Below are 17,955 nucleotides of genomic sequence, written 5' to 3'. Positions count from 1 at the left end.
AAAAAACTGACACTTAAGAACTCATACAGGGGCATTTTGTGCACCCACACCTTGCATTTTTGGGGGCATTTTTATTTAATTTTGCATTTTTGTCCCAAGCCCCCATTAATTTCTTCTCTGAAAAGGATGAGAAATTAGCTTTGTTCCTCAACAGCCATAGTGGCTGAAGACCCTGCAGTTTTATTATTTTATTCATCAAATTAGTGCAATTTTTAGCTGAAAGACCTATTTCTACCTCATCTGCCTGGACTGAAAAAAACCTATTAAAATGAAAATCAGTGGTATAACCTAGCATAATCAGTTTGATTCCGTAATAATAAATATTTCCGACTTAGCATGTCCACTTCTTAGCAACTGTACCATCCATTTGCGTAATTACCCTCTCGACCGTGAGAATCAAGGCCATTAGCTATGCCAATTCTGATATGTTACAGTATATTGCGTCTTCAGTGCTGCCTTGCTTTTGAACACAGGACAGATGAAAGTGACAAGCCCCTGAATGTGATCAGAGAAAAGCTAACTTGCTTTAGTCATGACAGAAATGCAGCTGACCTTATTGCATATGCATTTGTAGGAGTTTCCCTTTTAGATGCAAAATTTATGGGAGGGGAGAACATTTAAATGAATCACGCAACATGATTTACTAAGGTTTGCGGGAGTCAATTTACTGGTATTTGTGCCATTATTTACTGCCCCAAAAAAGCTTGTTTAACTCATTTTGCTCTTGACATGGCTGTGATTGTTGCTGCCAGAAGGAGGCATGGAATTGCACTCTGACAGTAATTTGCCTTGTTTAGTATATCTGGCCCTATATACAGTATACTTTCAGCAGATAATATAATAGTAAATAAATGGTCCATTAAAGAGAGTACACTTGTTTCTTAGCACACTTTTAAATGTAAAAATGTAACTGTCATAATGTCAAATTAAAAGTAAATGTACTTGTAAAGTACTTTATATGCAAGTAGTGTGTTATACAGTGGCCGAGAGACCTCAACGCACTGCAAATAGAAAGAACACCTGCAAATTAAGAACACAACGTGCGTTTCTTTATTTGTTTGCGTTGTGAGCATTTGCACCACCTGCTGTCAAACTGATGAAGATGTTTTCTTGATTTGCTGGTGCTTTTTTCTATTTGCATGTGTTTTCTGAAGTTGCAGTGCGTTGAGCTCTCTCGGCCACCATAGTATTATATTAATGTTTAATAATTATACTTTAAAAGAATATATTATCTATATTGTGTAATTACAAATATATTTAAGCCTAAAAGGGGTACTACCATAAAGAGACATTAGAAAATTCATTTATTGCTATTTTCCATATTGGGACTCAATACAAATTCATGATTTTTATTATTATTATTTTTTTTTTCAAAATTTGACTTTAATGATTGCATCCCCCAGGATACGTTGCCCCTTTGGGGGTATAAATTCACTGAAAACAGAACACTTGTTTATCAATGCTTGTTACAACATGGTTGTAATTCCTGAACGCTTTGGATTACAGAACTAAGGTTGGTCTCTTTTTAAAGAAGACACACAGCAGATTATTGAAAGCATTTAAAAAAACGAAAGTATAAAAAAAGTTATAGGATTTTAAGTTTGCAGTAAAGATAATGCAGTATACTAATTGCATACAGTATAAATCTCAGTGTTTCCCCTACATTATTTTAGGCGCCCCATACACCATACATACTGTATGTTCACTCATACAGAAGCGCGCAACGCTTGCGGCAATATCAACGTCTGTCGTCTCACTAAATGAGGACATAAATACATGAACAACATCTCCAGAACTGCTCTGAGAGTTACTTAGAGAAAAACTATCCTCATCATATACACAGAAATGTAAAGGTATTCACGGCAACCCGTCAAAATAAAAGTTCGGTTTCACTTGAAGACATTGGGCAGAACGTAATAGACTACTACTACTAAAACTATTAAAACCTTATCTTTAAAAGAATAATCATACAATGTCTTCAATGTTATTATCAATATTAAATCCCCTTTATTTTTATGTCGGGAAAAAACGGAACGGAATGTAATTTAAAATTATGTAATTTTAAATTACATAATTTAATTTAATTAATTAGCCTAGTAATTATCACGACACCACGAATTACCACCATATTATGTTTCCTTCTTGATGACTGCTATTTGTTTACTACTAGTAGTGAATTTATTCTGATGTATTTGGCAGAATTCAAATGAGCCATTTTAATCTAGATTAATCTAGATTAATTCCAAGATTACAGTGAGATTAATCTAGATTAAAAAATTAAATCTATGCCCACCACTAATCTATATATATATATATATATATATATATATATATATATATATATATATATATATATATATATCTATATATATATATATATCTATCTATCTATCTATCTATCTATATATATATATATATATATATATATATATATATATTAGTGGTGGGCCGTTATCGGCGTTAACGTGCTGCGTTAACGTGAGACTCTTATCGGGCGATAAAAAAAATATTGCCGTTAATCTATTCTCAAAGTTGGGTTGGGAGCTGGGTCTATACTACGCAAGCTATGATGACTTTCACCTTGATATTTTAGCGGATGTATACCTAGCCGAATTGCACTGTAGGGGCGAGAACGAGTCTTCGACCTGTGTGTATGCGTGCTAACATGGATGCAGCTATGAAGCCGCTGGGTTTGCTTCAGGGAAAATTTATTTTTAAGAAGCTTCCCAATGGAAATCTCAGTGTTTCCCCTACCATTATTTTAGGGGCGGCCCGCCCCCAACGGCACCCCCGGCCCCCCTTGAAGGTCAAGTTGATTTTATTAAATTTTATTTTCTCTATAGCGCCAGACCACAAAAGAAGTCATTCAATGTTACCTTCCCTATAGAACAGGTGTATACCTTGTTCTTTTATTAAACAAACTAAATAGCCTTATGTTATTTATCTTATTTACACGACGGCGTGTCATTTATGTCTCTACTTTACATGGTAGCGCTCTCTGTATTGCGCGCACAGCGGTGTTCCGCCCCGGTTCGCGTGCACACATATATACACACACAAACAAACGTAAGCGCACACACAAGTGAGCACACTCCCACTCCTATTTGTAAATATTAAGCCGCAAAACGTCTATTTAAATATGACTTCTGTGTGTCTCTGTGTTAATGTATGGCGCAGACGCAGCGGGTTTGTTTACTCATACAGAAGCGCCGCAACGCTATGCGGCAATATCAACGTCTGTCGTCTCACTAAATGAGGACATAAATACATGAACAACATCTCCAGAACTGCTCTGAGAGTTACTTAGAGAAAAACTATCCTCATCATATACACAGAAATGTAAAGGTATTCACGGCAACCCGTCAAAATAAAAGTTCGGTTTCACTTGAAGACATTGGGCAGAACGTAATAGACTACTACTACTAAAACTATTAAAACCTTATCTTTAAAGAATAATCATACAATGTCTTCAATGTTATTATCAATATTAAATCCCCTTTATTTTTATGTCGGGAAAAAACGGAACGGAATGTAATTTAAAATTATGTAATTTTAAATTACATAATTTAATTTAATTAATTAGCCTAGTAATTATCACGACACCACGAATTACCACCATATTATGTTTCCTTCTTGATGACTGCTATTTGTTTACTACTAGTAGTGAATTTATTCTGATGTATTTGGCAGAATTCAAATGAGCCATTTTAATCTAGATTAATCTAGATTAATTCCAAGATTACAGTGAGATTAATCTAGATTAAAAAATTAAATCTATGCCCACCACTAATCTATATATATATATATATATATATATATATATATATATATATATATATATATATATATATATATATATATATATATCTATATATATATATATATATATATATATATATATATATATATATTAGTGGTGGGCGTTATCGGCGTTAACGTGCTGCGTTAACGTGAGACTCTTATCGGGCGATAAAAAATATTGCCGTTAATCTATTCTCAAAGTTGGGTTGGGAGCTGGGTCTATACTACGCAAGCTATGATGACTTTCACCTTGATATTTTAGCGGATGTATACCTAGCCGAATTGCACTGTAGGGGCGAGAACGAGTCTTCGACCTGTGTGTATGCGTGCTAACATGGATGCAGCTATGAAGCCGCTGGGTTTGCTTCAGGAAAATTTATTTTAAGAAGCTTCCCAATGGAAATCTCAGTGTTTCCCCTACCATTATTTTAGGGGCGGCCCGCCCAACGGCACCCCCGCCCCTTGAAGGTCAAGTTGATTTTATTTAATTTTATTTTCTCTATAGCGCCAGACCACAAAAGAAGTCATTCAATGTTACCTTCCCTATAGAACAGGTGTATACCTTGTTCTTTTATTAAACAAACTAAATAGCCTTATGTTATTTATCTTATTTACACGACGGCGTGTCATTTATGTCTCTACTTTACATGGTAGCGCTCTCTGTATTGCGCACAGCGGTGTTCCGCCCGGTTCGGCGTGCACACATATATACACACACAAACAAGCGTGGCGCACACACAAGTGAGCACACTCCCACTCCTATTTGTAAATATTAAGCCGCAAAACGTCTATTTAAATATGACTTCTGTGTGTCTCTGTGTTAATGTATGGCGCAGACGCGCGGGTTTGTTTACTCATACAGAAGCGCGCAACGCTTGCGGTGATATTAACGTCTGTCGTCTCACTAAATGAGGACATAAATACATGAACAACATCTCCAGAACTGCTCTGAGAGTCACTTCATGAGCATTCGAGCGTTTCATTTGAGAAAAACTATCCTCATATCATATACACAGAAATGTAAAGGTATTCAAGGCAACCCGTCAAAATAAAAGTTCGGTTTCACTTGAAGACATTGGGCAGAACGTAATAGACTACTACTACTAAAACTATTAAAACCTTATCTTTAAGGAATAATCATACAATGTCCTCAATGTTATTATCAATATTAAATCCCCTTTATTTTTATGTCGGGAAAAAACGCAAAAGCCTTTAGGTAGGCTACCTTATGTAATTTTAAATTACATAATTTAATTTAATTAATTAGCCTATTAATTACCACGACACCACGAATTACCACCATATTATGTTTGCTTCTTGATGACTGCTAGTTGTTTACTACTAGTAGTGAATTTATTCTGATCTACTTGGCAGAATTCAAATGAGCCATTTTAATCTAGATTAATTCCAAGATTACAGTGAGATTAATCTAGATTAAAAAAATGTATCTATGCCCACCACTAAAATATATATATATATATATATTAGTTGTTTTTTTTTATATCTTGATTTATACCCCTAAAAGGGCGACATATCCCCTGAGATACAAACATTTAGAGACAGATTACAAAAAATGTAAGCATTTCACTCATAAAATTTCAATGTTAACCTAATAAACCAATGCTGAACAACAGCTTTTTAAACAGGTAAGTCCCCTCCAACATGTGTAAATATGTGAACTGATCAACTTTTATCAGAGGGTGAGTAGATTTCCCATTACAGGCGGCCATGCAGTTTTAAATGCTGCCCATGAGCTAAACAAAGAATGTATGAACAAAGTCAATATATCTAAATATTCACAACAAACACTCTTTCAACATGAAACCAAGAAATGAAACCTACACTTTCCCTGCCTCTCCCCACAGCCTCTCAAATGTTTGTATCCCAAGCATATGTTGCCCCTTTTAGGGTTAAATATGGCATACAATACTTTAATTCAAAAGAAATTAAAGCATATTAGAAAGTGTATTTGACAGTACACTTTAACCATATTTCAAAGCCAAAGAGAAGTAATTATAAACTTAAATATAAAAATGTACTCAAGTCCTTCTGTAGTTGCTCAAAAAAGCACTCTTAACTTCAAACAATTGCATTCAATATATAATATTTAAATATACAATGCCATTCATTTTAAATAACATGCAATTAAGTGTCCAAAAACACTGCATTCTGTTTACACTTAAATTTACTTTTTTGAAGGGGTCATTGGAGGCCGTGCGAACATAGATGCATTTAGGCAGATCGTGATCGGCGCATTCACTTCAAAGCGAAAGTAACGTTAATGCTCTGCGTCTTCAGTGGCTCAGATGTTGGGAGTTAATGACGAATGCTTTATTCCTTATTACATCCAACAACAAAACACTTCAATCGCTTAATCAGAGACGTTCTTGTTTTCCCCTGCACCGGAGTCGACACAATGGCGGTCGGACTGTTTACAGTTCACTCAGGGCGAGTCTAAGGTAAGACCTTGTCAATCAACTATCGTGGGAGATTGACAAGGTCTTTTAAGGGATTTTAAAATAAAAAAAAAAATAAAAAAAACACTGGGTGGATTTTTATCATTATAGGATGGATGTGTACACACACTTCCAACACACATTTATATTCAAACAACTTGAAGTGAATTTTGCATCCGATGAACCCTTTAAAGCAAATTATGTCCATAGTAAGTACAATTTTTAAAGTATGCTAAAGGTTACTTATTTTTTATAGCTGGTGAATAAAATCAGTTTAGATGTTATAACCACTTATTTTAGATGTTACCAAGACACTCATTTTTGTTGTGGTGATGTGATAAGTTATGTAAAATATTTTTATTTTTTGTCCTAACCATCTGTACTAACATAACATCAAATATCCCCATATTAGCTGGTGACTGTGACACGTCACACAGCATTTTCACACTAAAAATGCTGGAATTGAGTCTGGTTAGGACACAGTGTTACATTTAGTCTGCCAGTGTGACTGGTAGATAAGAAAAATTACCCACCACTGCACAAAACTGCATACCATTACATGCCATACCTGCAAAAGAAAGTCAAGCAGATAATGTGGCATCATGAGTTCATTTCTGAGATAAGCAGACAGTGTTGCAAATCTACTTTCTGGCAGCAACAAGTGCGTTCCTCACAGTTCTCTGCCTACGTTAAAGCACCTCTTAGATAATTGGTGTGAAATGAGGAAGGCTGCAAACAAGTGTGAGGGATGGAAAGAAACGGAGAGAAAGAGACAGAAGCATATCTGATTCTTGGTACTCATTAAATTTTACTGCTCAAGTAGACAGACTGAACTCGGTGATCACATCCTTCGCAGCTTGGAAACCACACCATGTGACATTTACAGGTGGTGACTTCCGCCATTTTCAAATCCAGACTAGCAATCTTGTGTTGATGTAAAACTCAAAGGTTAATTTGAGACCGACAGCAAGTGCGTTGAAGGGTAAGGGGCAGCCAAGCTTTGAGTTAGCCATAACAGCTAACATACTACCTCCTAAACCCACTGTCTTAGAAAACAGAAAAAGTGTGGGAACAAACTAATTAGCCATGATGATACTTGAAGGAAAAGGCTGTCATTTAGAAATGAAAGTGCATTGAGACCTGCAATTGAGAATTGTCACATGATTTCCTCTTAGCGAGGCTGACATTAGCTCCTTTTGACAGGTTTACAGACATTAATATACACCTGTCATAGCTCGAATCCCATCTGGGTCAAGTGGTTCCTGTCAAAAACACAGGGAATAGAGGATTTCAAGTACATGTTTGAGATCTGACTTGTGTTACGCAGACAAGTCACTCATGCAGATGTGAATCAACAGGGTGTGAAATATCGGTTCACAAGCCATTCTCCCATCGCAGCTTGCCAAAACTGTCTCAGTGTTTTGTCAGAGTTAGATATGTATGTGATAATTTCCCATTAAAGCAACCACTTGTGAAAAAGAAGTGTGCTGAATTGAATTGAATTTACATTTGTGGTGTACTTCAAATATTGAAAGTATATATATTTTTAAAGATAATATAATATTCTTCAAATAAAAAACACTTAAGTGTACAGAACACACTTTCATGGTAGTTTCTTAAAACACCACTTTGCAATAATGTAAAATAAAAAAGGACTTTAAAGTACAATTTAAATCATAAGCGTTTTTGTGCTTTAAATTATACTTATTTTGAAGTGTTGACTACCATACTAAATCACATAACATAATTTTAACTGTAGTGTTATAGCATTAGAAGTTGATATATATTAAAAGTTTTAAATTGCAACAAATACCAACAAATATCAACAAATACATTATGACATACAGTACAAGTTTAAAAAAATATGACATTAAAGTGCATTTTACTTTACTACTCCACAGTCCACTTTAACCATATCTCAAAGACAACATAAGTTAAGTTTAATTAATTGCATTTAACATCAATTATGGCTATAAACATTTTCATTTAATTATAAATAATATGAAGATGATGTTTTTACTTCCCCGAAAATTTACATTTAACCATGAAATGTGCCATTGGGTTTATAACAGTTTTACACTGTTAACCAATTAACAGGTTTCACAGTCTTTTACTTTTAAAATTATGATCTTTTTTAAATGTGTGTATGTTTGATTAAAATCAGCACGCACAAGTCATTCACAATTTAATGTACTTCAATAGTAGTTGATTGGTTGTTTTAATAGCAGAGATGGTTGCTCTTTTAACATGCAGCTTTCAAAATACAGGAAACTCATTTCTGTAGCAATTTAGTCCTCATAGATCAAGTACCTGCAGGGAAAATGTGCTTTGTAATTCTGGGTTATTTTAAACGGCTCAGTTTAAAATCAGTTCGGATGAAAGACGGTGGCATGACGTGATAAGTTGGGCTTCAAAGGCAATCATACCATAATTCACAAGAGTATTTTAGAACCTTCCCTGAATTTCTTTAAGCATCTGTCTGACAGAGATAAATTATATTTAAAATATATTCAGGTTTTTTTTTTCCTTCTAATTTTACAAGGAACACACAATGTTAATCACTGAGTCCCTTTTAAAAGCTAAATAAGGCTTCAGCAGTGTAAACACAGTAATGGCAGTCCTGTCTTCTCAAATTACCCACTTGACCGTGAGAATCTAGTCCATTAGCTATTGCAATTCTGACTTGTTGTATATTCAGTGCTGCTTTGCTTCAGAACACTCTGCAGTTGAGTGCGCTGTGACAAGCCCTGAATGCTATTGGAGAAAAGCGAACTTGTTCACTAATGCTTCGAAGTTATTCATGCTGCAGGCTAGTCATGACAGAATTGGCAGAAGCTTCTGAAGCTAATAAACCAGGGCAGGTTGGCTGACAGTGATCTTCTTCTCCCATGCAATTCATCTACAGGACATGTTCTTATTCAAACATACTGTATATATAGTACAGTATGTAATCAAACTTCAAAAGGTTAGCTCCCACAAAAAATGAAAATTCTGTCATTAATTACTCACCCTAATGTCTTTCCAAACCAGTAAGACCTTCATTCATCTTTGTAAAACAAATTAAGATTTTTTTTACGAAATCTGAGAGCTTTCTGAACCTCCATAGACAGCAACGCAACTGAAATGTTCCCTGGCCCAGAAACGTAGTAAGTACATCAGTAAAATAGTCCAGACATCAGTGGTTCAACCGTAATTTTAAGAAGCTATGAGAATACTTTTTGTGCGCAAAGAAAATAAAAATAAAGACTTTATTCAACAGTTCTACTCCTCCTCGTCCTGTTCTCTGCCATTATCGACATTTTAAAAATACTCAATACTCAAAAATACTAATCAGACTACAGTTATTTTGGTAACACTTTATTTTAAAGTGTACTTGTTACACGTAATACTATTATAAAAACAATAAATTATGCATAATTACATGCAAGTAACCCTAAAACAAACCCTAATCCCTAACCATCTACAGAGCTGGGTAGATTATTTACAAATTTTAATCTGTTACTGATTCCAAATTACATGACAAAAAATGTAGTTAGTAATGTAGTCCATTAGCCACATCACACATTTAGTGAGAATGCTTTTTTTTTTTTTTATTCTATGATTTTGTCTTTCAAACACATAACATGCAAAAAAAAATAAATAAATAAAAAATCAGATTATTTCTTATTTACTTGTAATGTAGGGATTCCCAATTTTTTTTCAGCCGATCCTTCTTTGCCTAATATATTTACTTGAAATACCCCCTGAGATTAATAAGGTAAATTAATAATTAAGTAACACATTTGCATGTTCACAGTTCACTGGCGTTTGGTTAATGGTCACATGACATGCAGTAAGCAAATAAAATATTTAATCTTTTTTCGTAAGTGTTTTATTTTGATTGTTATTTTAAAATAATTTATTTTGTTTTACATTTTCATGATTTAATTATCCGTTGTTCATTAAAACCCAGCTGAAAGTTCCTTTCATGAACCCCAGTGTGGTAAACATTGATGTTATGTAATTTTTTATGCACTTAATGTTGTTAATCACAAAAAATAGAATATATTTTCTTTCTCTTTATATTTTTATATCAACATGGTACAAGATTATCCTATTTAAATCCATTTGATATACAAGTTAGGTCAAAAGTAATCTAAAAGCAATCAAAAAGTAGTCTTCTTATATTACCTAAAATGTATAATGCATGGATTATGTTACAATTTGCAACTACAGTTTTTGTCCCGTATTTTGTAATCAGTAACAAACCGATTTATATTTTACATTTATAAGTAATCTACCTAGCACTGGAGATGAGAGGGTGTTTTCAGTTCATTCTCTATTGGAGCTCTCTATTCTCTATTCTCTAATGACAGTAAAGGAGTGGTGACAGTCAAAAATGTGAGAAATGTTCAACTTCATGCAAATGATAGGCAAAAAAACTCAGTCAAGGCAGTGAGGGTTGTCATTTCACAGGTTTGTCATAAGCAATCACATAATAAAACCGCATGCTACTATAAGTTTATAGTTTATAACTGTATACAGTGCCGTGAAAAGGTTTTTGCCCCCTTTCTGGTTTTTAAATTTTTTTGTATATTTGTCAAACTTAAAAGATTCAGATAATCAAACAAATTTTAATATTACGCAAAGATAATGCAAGTAAATACAAAATGCAGTTTTTAAATGATGATTTCATTTATTAAGGGAAAAAAGCTGTCCAAACCTACCTGGCCCTACGTGAATAATTAATTGCCCCCTCTTGTTAAATCATGAAAGAACTGTGATTAACCACATTATTTTAGAAAGCTGAGTTAAATTTCACTAGCCAAACCCAGACCTGATTACTGCCAGACCTGTTGTAATATCTGGCCAAGGTAAACTGCCGTGTAATTTCAGGTTTGCCAGATGTATGTGGAAATTACCTGAGCCATGTTACACAGAACAGTAAATTTCCAGAAATACCCATGTACTCCGGTGTACACGGACAAATACAGGAATCCGTGAAGTTTCATGGACATATACAGCTGAAACACTGCTGGTTGTGAGGACTGATGGCTGTCAGACCTTTCATATGTGTTTACTGTGTTCCCAGGTGGAGGGAGGGAGTGAGCCAGGGAAGTTTCACAAAACAGCCTCAAAATGTGTATGATGTGTATCTTTTCCTGGGCAACAGTGGAACTGTTCAATAGTTGTGTTTAGTCAAAACTATCAAAGAGAATATGTGACCCTGGACAACAAAACCAGTCATAAGTGTCAATTTTTCGAAATTGTGATTTCTGCATCATCAGAAAGATGAATAAATAAGCTTTGTTAGTATCTGACAATATTTGGCCGAGATACAACTATTTGAATCTGGAATCTGAGGGTGCAAAAAAAAAAAAAAAAAATCAAAATATTGAGAAAATCACCTGTAACGTTGTCCAAATTAAGTTCTTAGCTATGCATATTACTAATCAAAAAATAAAGTTTTTATATATTTACGGTAGGAAATTCACTAAATATCTTCATGGAACATGATCTTTACTTAATATCCTAATGATTTTTGGCAAAAAAGAAAAATGAATAATTTTGACCTATACAATGTATTTTTGGCTATTGCTACAAAATATACCCCAGCGACTTAAGACTGGTTTTGGGGTCCAGGGTCACATATATATATATATATATATATAATTATAATTATAAACTACATATAGACAAACAATACTTTCAAAAGATATCTCCCCTGATAAATATTTTATGTAAAATGTGTGTCAAATAGCATTGGTCTCCAAAATATCTAACTCTTCATAAACGATTCTCTCCCACAACCACAAACACACCCCCACCCCCACACACACACACCCCACCCCCGGCTAAGACTTTTTTGTTTGACCTGATCTCAAGTCACACTTCTTGAGGACACCAACAGCTACAGACTGAAACATTTGTAAGCTTGCACATTTCTGGGAAGAATCCACTTCAACAGCATGCACAAACCAAGTAAGATTATTATTTATATTGGAGTAAAACTAATATATTTAATGTCAAAACTATATTTATACTGTCATTTTTCTCAGATAATGTTTCCTCTTTTCTACAGTATCCTACACACAAGACTGGCTCAGCTCATCTTCAGAGATTATAAACGGTAACATAAGTTCAGAAGGTTGTTGCAATGTTTTATTATCCAGTTGTTGCATTGTTTCACCTATCCAATTACATATTTTCCTTTACTAAACACATTTTATGTCTTTATTTTATGTCTTATGATGAGGCTATGAGGAAGAAGTTTTCATAGTTTCACTCTGGAAAGGACCAGCTGAAACACTCAATCACGGTTGCAGCCAAAAAGCCAAAGAGAGACAACATTAAGTTTAGAAATTGACATGATGTAACTTCTTAAATAGGCTATTATCCTGTAGTGATTACAGTTTGTTTTGCAGTTGCTGGAGACAAGGTTAACCAAGACAATCACAGAAAGAGCATTGTGGAGGACAGAAATGGTTGAGCTCAATGTAAGATGAGGAAGATGTTGTTGATGTGGACGCTCACAGGATCTACAGCGAGTCTGCTGGGACACTTCATTTCATGTGTTATTTACTGAATTTGTTTGAAATCTTTCATTCAAAGTAGATGTATTTTTACATGTTGCTTTCTGTTGAAATATGTTTGTGGCTGTTTTTATGTTTTGGATACTATTTACTATTTTCAGTATATGTATGTCAGTAACCTACATCCGAATTGGTACGTATCTGGCAGTATACGGACCCATGGTATTTCCGTGTCGGGTCAGTAATACTCCCAATTTGTCCGAAATTCTGCTGTGTGTATAACGGTTTACCGGTCCGTATACAGCTCTTTTCATGCAGTGGAAATCACTTAAACAGAACCTGTCTGACAAAGTGAATCATGCTTAAAGAGCAACACATCATGCCGCAATCAAAAGAAATTCAAGAACAGATGAGAAGCCAAATAGTTTACATGTATCAGTCTGGAAAGGGTTATAAAGCCATTTCTAAGGCTTTGGGACTCCAGCAAACCATGGTCAGAGCCATTATCCACAAATGGAGAAAACTTGGAAGAGAGGTGAACCTTCCCAGGAGTAGCCAGCCTACCAAAATTACTCCAAGAGCGCAACGACGACTCAGAAGGTCATAAAAGAACCCAGAACAACATCTAAAGAACTGCAGGCCTCACTTGCCTCAATTAAGATCAGTGTTCATGATTCAACAATAAGAAAGAGACTGGGCAAAAACAGCATCCATGGGAGAGTTCCAAGGCAAAAGCCACTGCTGACCAAAAATAACACAAAGGCTCATCTCACATTTGCCAAAAAATATCTTGATTATCCCCAAGACTTTTGGGCAAATATTCTGTGGACTGATGAGACAAAAGTTGAACTTTTTGGAAGGTGTGTGTCCCGTTACATCTGGCGTAAACCAACACAGCATTTCACAAGGTATCAGTCTTGCTCTAGCAAGCACCACTAATAAAATGCACTCACCTGGTCCTCAAAAGAAAGCGCTTGCCCCACATCTCGAGGAAAGCCATCTATAACTATACCGCTGGCCTCTGGAATCTTCATGATCTTCTGCTTGATCTCAGTTATGGTTGTTTCCTATTGGGCATGAATAACAAATACAGGTCAAAATAAAATATATATAACATAAGATTTAACACAACAACCAAATGCACATAATTAGTAAGTACATACTAAGAAGAAACAGCTAATTCAATGAAAAAAACGAATCGAATGTGAGCTGTCACAGAGGATTCTGGGATTGTCAGTTTACTGTATGTTTTTTTTTCCACTGTAAATTGTAAGATGACTTGTTCTTTTTTACTTCCAAAAACCATACATTTAACATTGTTTTACTGCAAAACCCCATGAAATGTCCCCTTAGAGCTAGATCTATTATAACTGTTAACCAATTAATGGGTTTTTACCATAACATTTTTACAGTTTTTTGCCGTTACAATTATGTAATATAATCACAATTATGAAATCAGCACATACAAGTCACCTTCCAATTACTGTACTTCAATAGTAGTTGATTGGTTGTTTTAATAGCAGAGATGGTTGCTCTTTTAACAAGCAGCTTTCCAAATACAGGAAACTTGTTTTTGTAGCAATTTAGTCCTCATAGATCAAGTACCAGCAGGGAAAATGTGCTTTGTAATTCTGGGCTATTTTAAACAGCATACTAAATCAGTTCGGATGAAAGACGGTGGCATGACGTCTCAGATGAGTTGGGCTTCAAGAGCAATCATTACATAATTCACAAGAATATTTTAAAACATTCACTGAATTTCTTTAAGCATCTGTCTGACAAGGATACATTATTTTTTTTAAAATATATATATATTTTTTTCTAATGGAAGAAGTAATGCACTTTAAAATTAAACTATATAATTAAAAACCCACGCTCATAAACTTCGTGATATATTCCATTCTAGGTGATTTCTAGTGTAATTGAGGAGTGCAGCGGCATTTTCGGATAATTTTAATGTTCTCAAGCACTGGAGGGAGAATATATTCAAGCGTAGCAAATTTAATGATGTGGATGGCATCATTTACGATAGAGATCTAGCATCAGTACCAGATTGCTCTAAAAATAACTCTTACATCAGACATCATTTGTTGCCCAGTATGGAATGCAATTTGTATGACCAAATGCTCTTTTACGGTTATTACCGCTATCTGAAGCGATCCAGGCATGGTTCAAAGCAGAGAACATTTTAGAGCGCAAACAGACCGCCAACCACAAACCAAACGTCAATGTCCAAAACACTTGTCTTGCTTCACATCCAGATCCAACAGCCGGTCTCCCTAATATGCAAAGCTGTATTTGGTTTGATCAAGCTGATGATAAAATGAATGCGAGTTCTAAGAATAATGAACAAGAATTCATATGTCTTGAGGCAAATCAATGCAGCAGCAATTGTGAATCAGTTGGATCTTGCCACTGTTTAAAAGGCACATAGTTTGCAATGGAAATTTAGTAAACACCTTAAAACAGTCATGTCATTCAATCTTTTTACTGAATTTTTTAAACATAACTCACCCTATCTGGTCTTTAGAATTAAAAATGAATGTCATGTTTTACTCAAACAGTAGAGGTATCTTGAAAAATGTCTTTGAGTTATGTGTTAATATAATAAAGCTCAGCTGTGTTTACTGTTATTTTGGACCCCACTGACTTGCGTATGGGCAAAAAGAGTTGAAGCTCCAAAAAGTTTCATTTACATCACAGGAAAGCAGTCGGACTGACAAAGTCTTCTATTCAGCCTGTTGTGCACATGAATCAGCAATCAACATTCAAGTGCATGATGCGAGTCTGTGCGCCATCAAAGGCAGTGTTGGGCAAGCTACTTGGAAAATGTAGTGAGCTAAGCAAACAGTTACTCTTCTTTAAATTAAGCTTCACTACACTAAAGCTACAGCCCTGGGAAATGTAGCAAGCTAAGCTACAGCAACACGGCAAAAGTAGTTTACTACATCTAAGCTATTGAACCAACATCATACCAAGTCAATGCTCTCTCAGTGATCAATAAAACTGTCAGTCAAGCTGATAGACAGGCATAACAGTTCAGATTAATTGTTTATTCAACAACTGTTCCAAACCAATTTGTCAACAAAAATCAGTATCATGTACAGGGCCGGATTTACCTGTGACATAGGCAAAATAAATATTTGCTGTCGGCCGGAAACCTCCTATTGGTAGTTGGTATTGTGACTTTATTGTATACAGATACATTTATACAAAGGGTAACACTTAACAATTAAGGTTCATTAGATAACATTAGTTAACTAGTGTAATTAACGAACTAAGAACGAACAATACTTCTGGAGCATTTATTAATCTTAATGTTAATTTCAACATTTACTAATGCATTATTAAAATCAAAAGTTGTGTTTGTTAACATTAGTTAATGCACTGTGAACTACCAATGAACGACTGTATTTTCATTAACTAACATTAACAAATAAATACTGTAATAAATGTATTGTTCGTTGTTCCCTCATGTTAGTTAATACATTAATGAAATCTTATTGTATAGTGTTACCATATAAATGTATAGGCCTACAGATAGGCTACGTTTATTTGCATTGTTGCACGTGTCATTATATTATTAACATTTCACCAAAATCAAGTTCAAATACAAAGTTTTTGACCAGCAAATGTTTTTTTTTCCCCATTACCGCCACATCAGAGGCAGTACGTGCATCGCATTTACATTTTCATTCTGTCGCTATGTGGGTGCTCAGTTTTTTCTGTTATTTGGCCAAAATATCATATTATAAAAGATTCAGCTCTTCACACAAGCTATTTGGCTGTGACTCGACAACAAATGATAGACTAAGACACTCTTCTCTGCTCCTTAAAAACAAAAAACAAAAACATTAGCCTTTATAAATATAGTGTTTCTTGAGTAAAGAAAACACTACTTATTCAATCAACAGTTCTTTATTAACCTTCAGACTGCAAACAACTGAGAAGCTCCAAACTGCATACCACACTTCATTCACGAGAGAGGCGGGAGGAATAATGAGGTTTGACTGACAGTTTGAGAAGCCAATGGAGTTACGAAGTTTAGTGGAGGTCACTTACTGATCCAGGATCAGTGATCCTTAGCTGTTATATTTCTGATTTGTAACGTTACAAATGTAACATTAGCTTTTGTTGACGCTACTTGATCAAAAATAGAGCTTCGCTACTGAAAAGCTATTTGATTCAGAAAACATGACATGTAGTTAAACTACTAGCATCACTACTTGTAGCGACGCTACTGCCCAACACTGATCAAAGGTAAACACACATTATATTCACTAAAACACTATATCCAGGCTTTTGGACTAAAATTTCAAAACCATAACGGACACCCATTTTGCTAAACTATAAACACTATTCCCCAGCTTTAACACATGAGTCAGATTTGGTGAACTGTTACTGCAAAACTCTACACACAAATCCCTACATTTCTCAGTGCTTACACCATGTGGTCATATAGAAAGCACTAGCATTCAATATCGCTCACTCAAGTCTGCACAGTTTGAGCTCAATTAGCACACAATTACCCAAGAGGAAACACTAGGCGTCAAAAGTTGTGCACATCATAAAAAGTTTCTCATTCTTTTGAACAAGTTGCGATTGCTTTGGTACATTGATGCAACTGATTATGTACATTTGTCTGTGGTTTCCTACATTATCAGTTGCTATTGTCATGTTGCTCAAAATGTATTATATAGTTCTCTGAAATAGCTCAAAGGTACATCTCATGAACCTTCAATTGGAAAGCATATATAGAAAGAGGACAACACACGAGTTACAAATTCTGACAGTGGACTTTCTAATTTTTATTTTCGCCTTTGTGCACATATTTCTTTTTCTTTTCTATTTCACAATGACATTGTAATGCGTTTTGTTTTTTTCTTTGGTCAGACCACTAGTAAAAGTGTAACTGTGAATCAAATCCAGTCTTTTTCAATCAATATCCCACATACAGTAATGGGTACATTTGTACTTTTGAAATGGACATATGGCATACATAAGATGTGCAGCCTTCTGCATTTCAATACAGTAACTGTCATCCAAACTGTTGCCATAGTTTACATCAGGTAATACTAACAGAGTGCAGTGTTATATTGACACCATGACTAAGCATTTTGCCTATCTTGTTTGTGAACAATAACACAAGGACATCAGGCATGCAAGAGGATTTTACCCCTGCTGCC

At 34.9% G+C, this 17,955-nt stretch overlaps 1 protein-coding gene across 2 annotated transcripts in view; it reads right to left on the bottom strand.

The window, feature by feature from the left end:
* The window catches only part of ak5 (adenylate kinase 5), a 119,855-nt gene that overhangs the window by 92,583 nt on the left and 9,317 nt on the right, over positions 1-17,955 (bottom strand). For both annotated transcript variants that reach the window (XM_058798909.1, XM_058798906.1), the window contains exon 5: positions 13,723-13,836. In XM_058798909.1, the coding sequence (XP_058654892.1) occupies positions 13,723-13,836 (114 nt within the window). The remainder of the gene's footprint in view (positions 1-13,722; positions 13,837-17,955) is intronic.

This window comes from Onychostoma macrolepis, chromosome 02, assembly GCF_012432095.1.
Source record: "Onychostoma macrolepis isolate SWU-2019 chromosome 02, ASM1243209v1, whole genome shotgun sequence".
Taxonomy (NCBI): domain Eukaryota; kingdom Metazoa; phylum Chordata; class Actinopteri; order Cypriniformes; family Cyprinidae; genus Onychostoma; species Onychostoma macrolepis.
The sequence above is the reverse complement of the archived record's forward strand: the minus strand, read 5'-3'. Positions and strand labels throughout refer to the sequence as shown.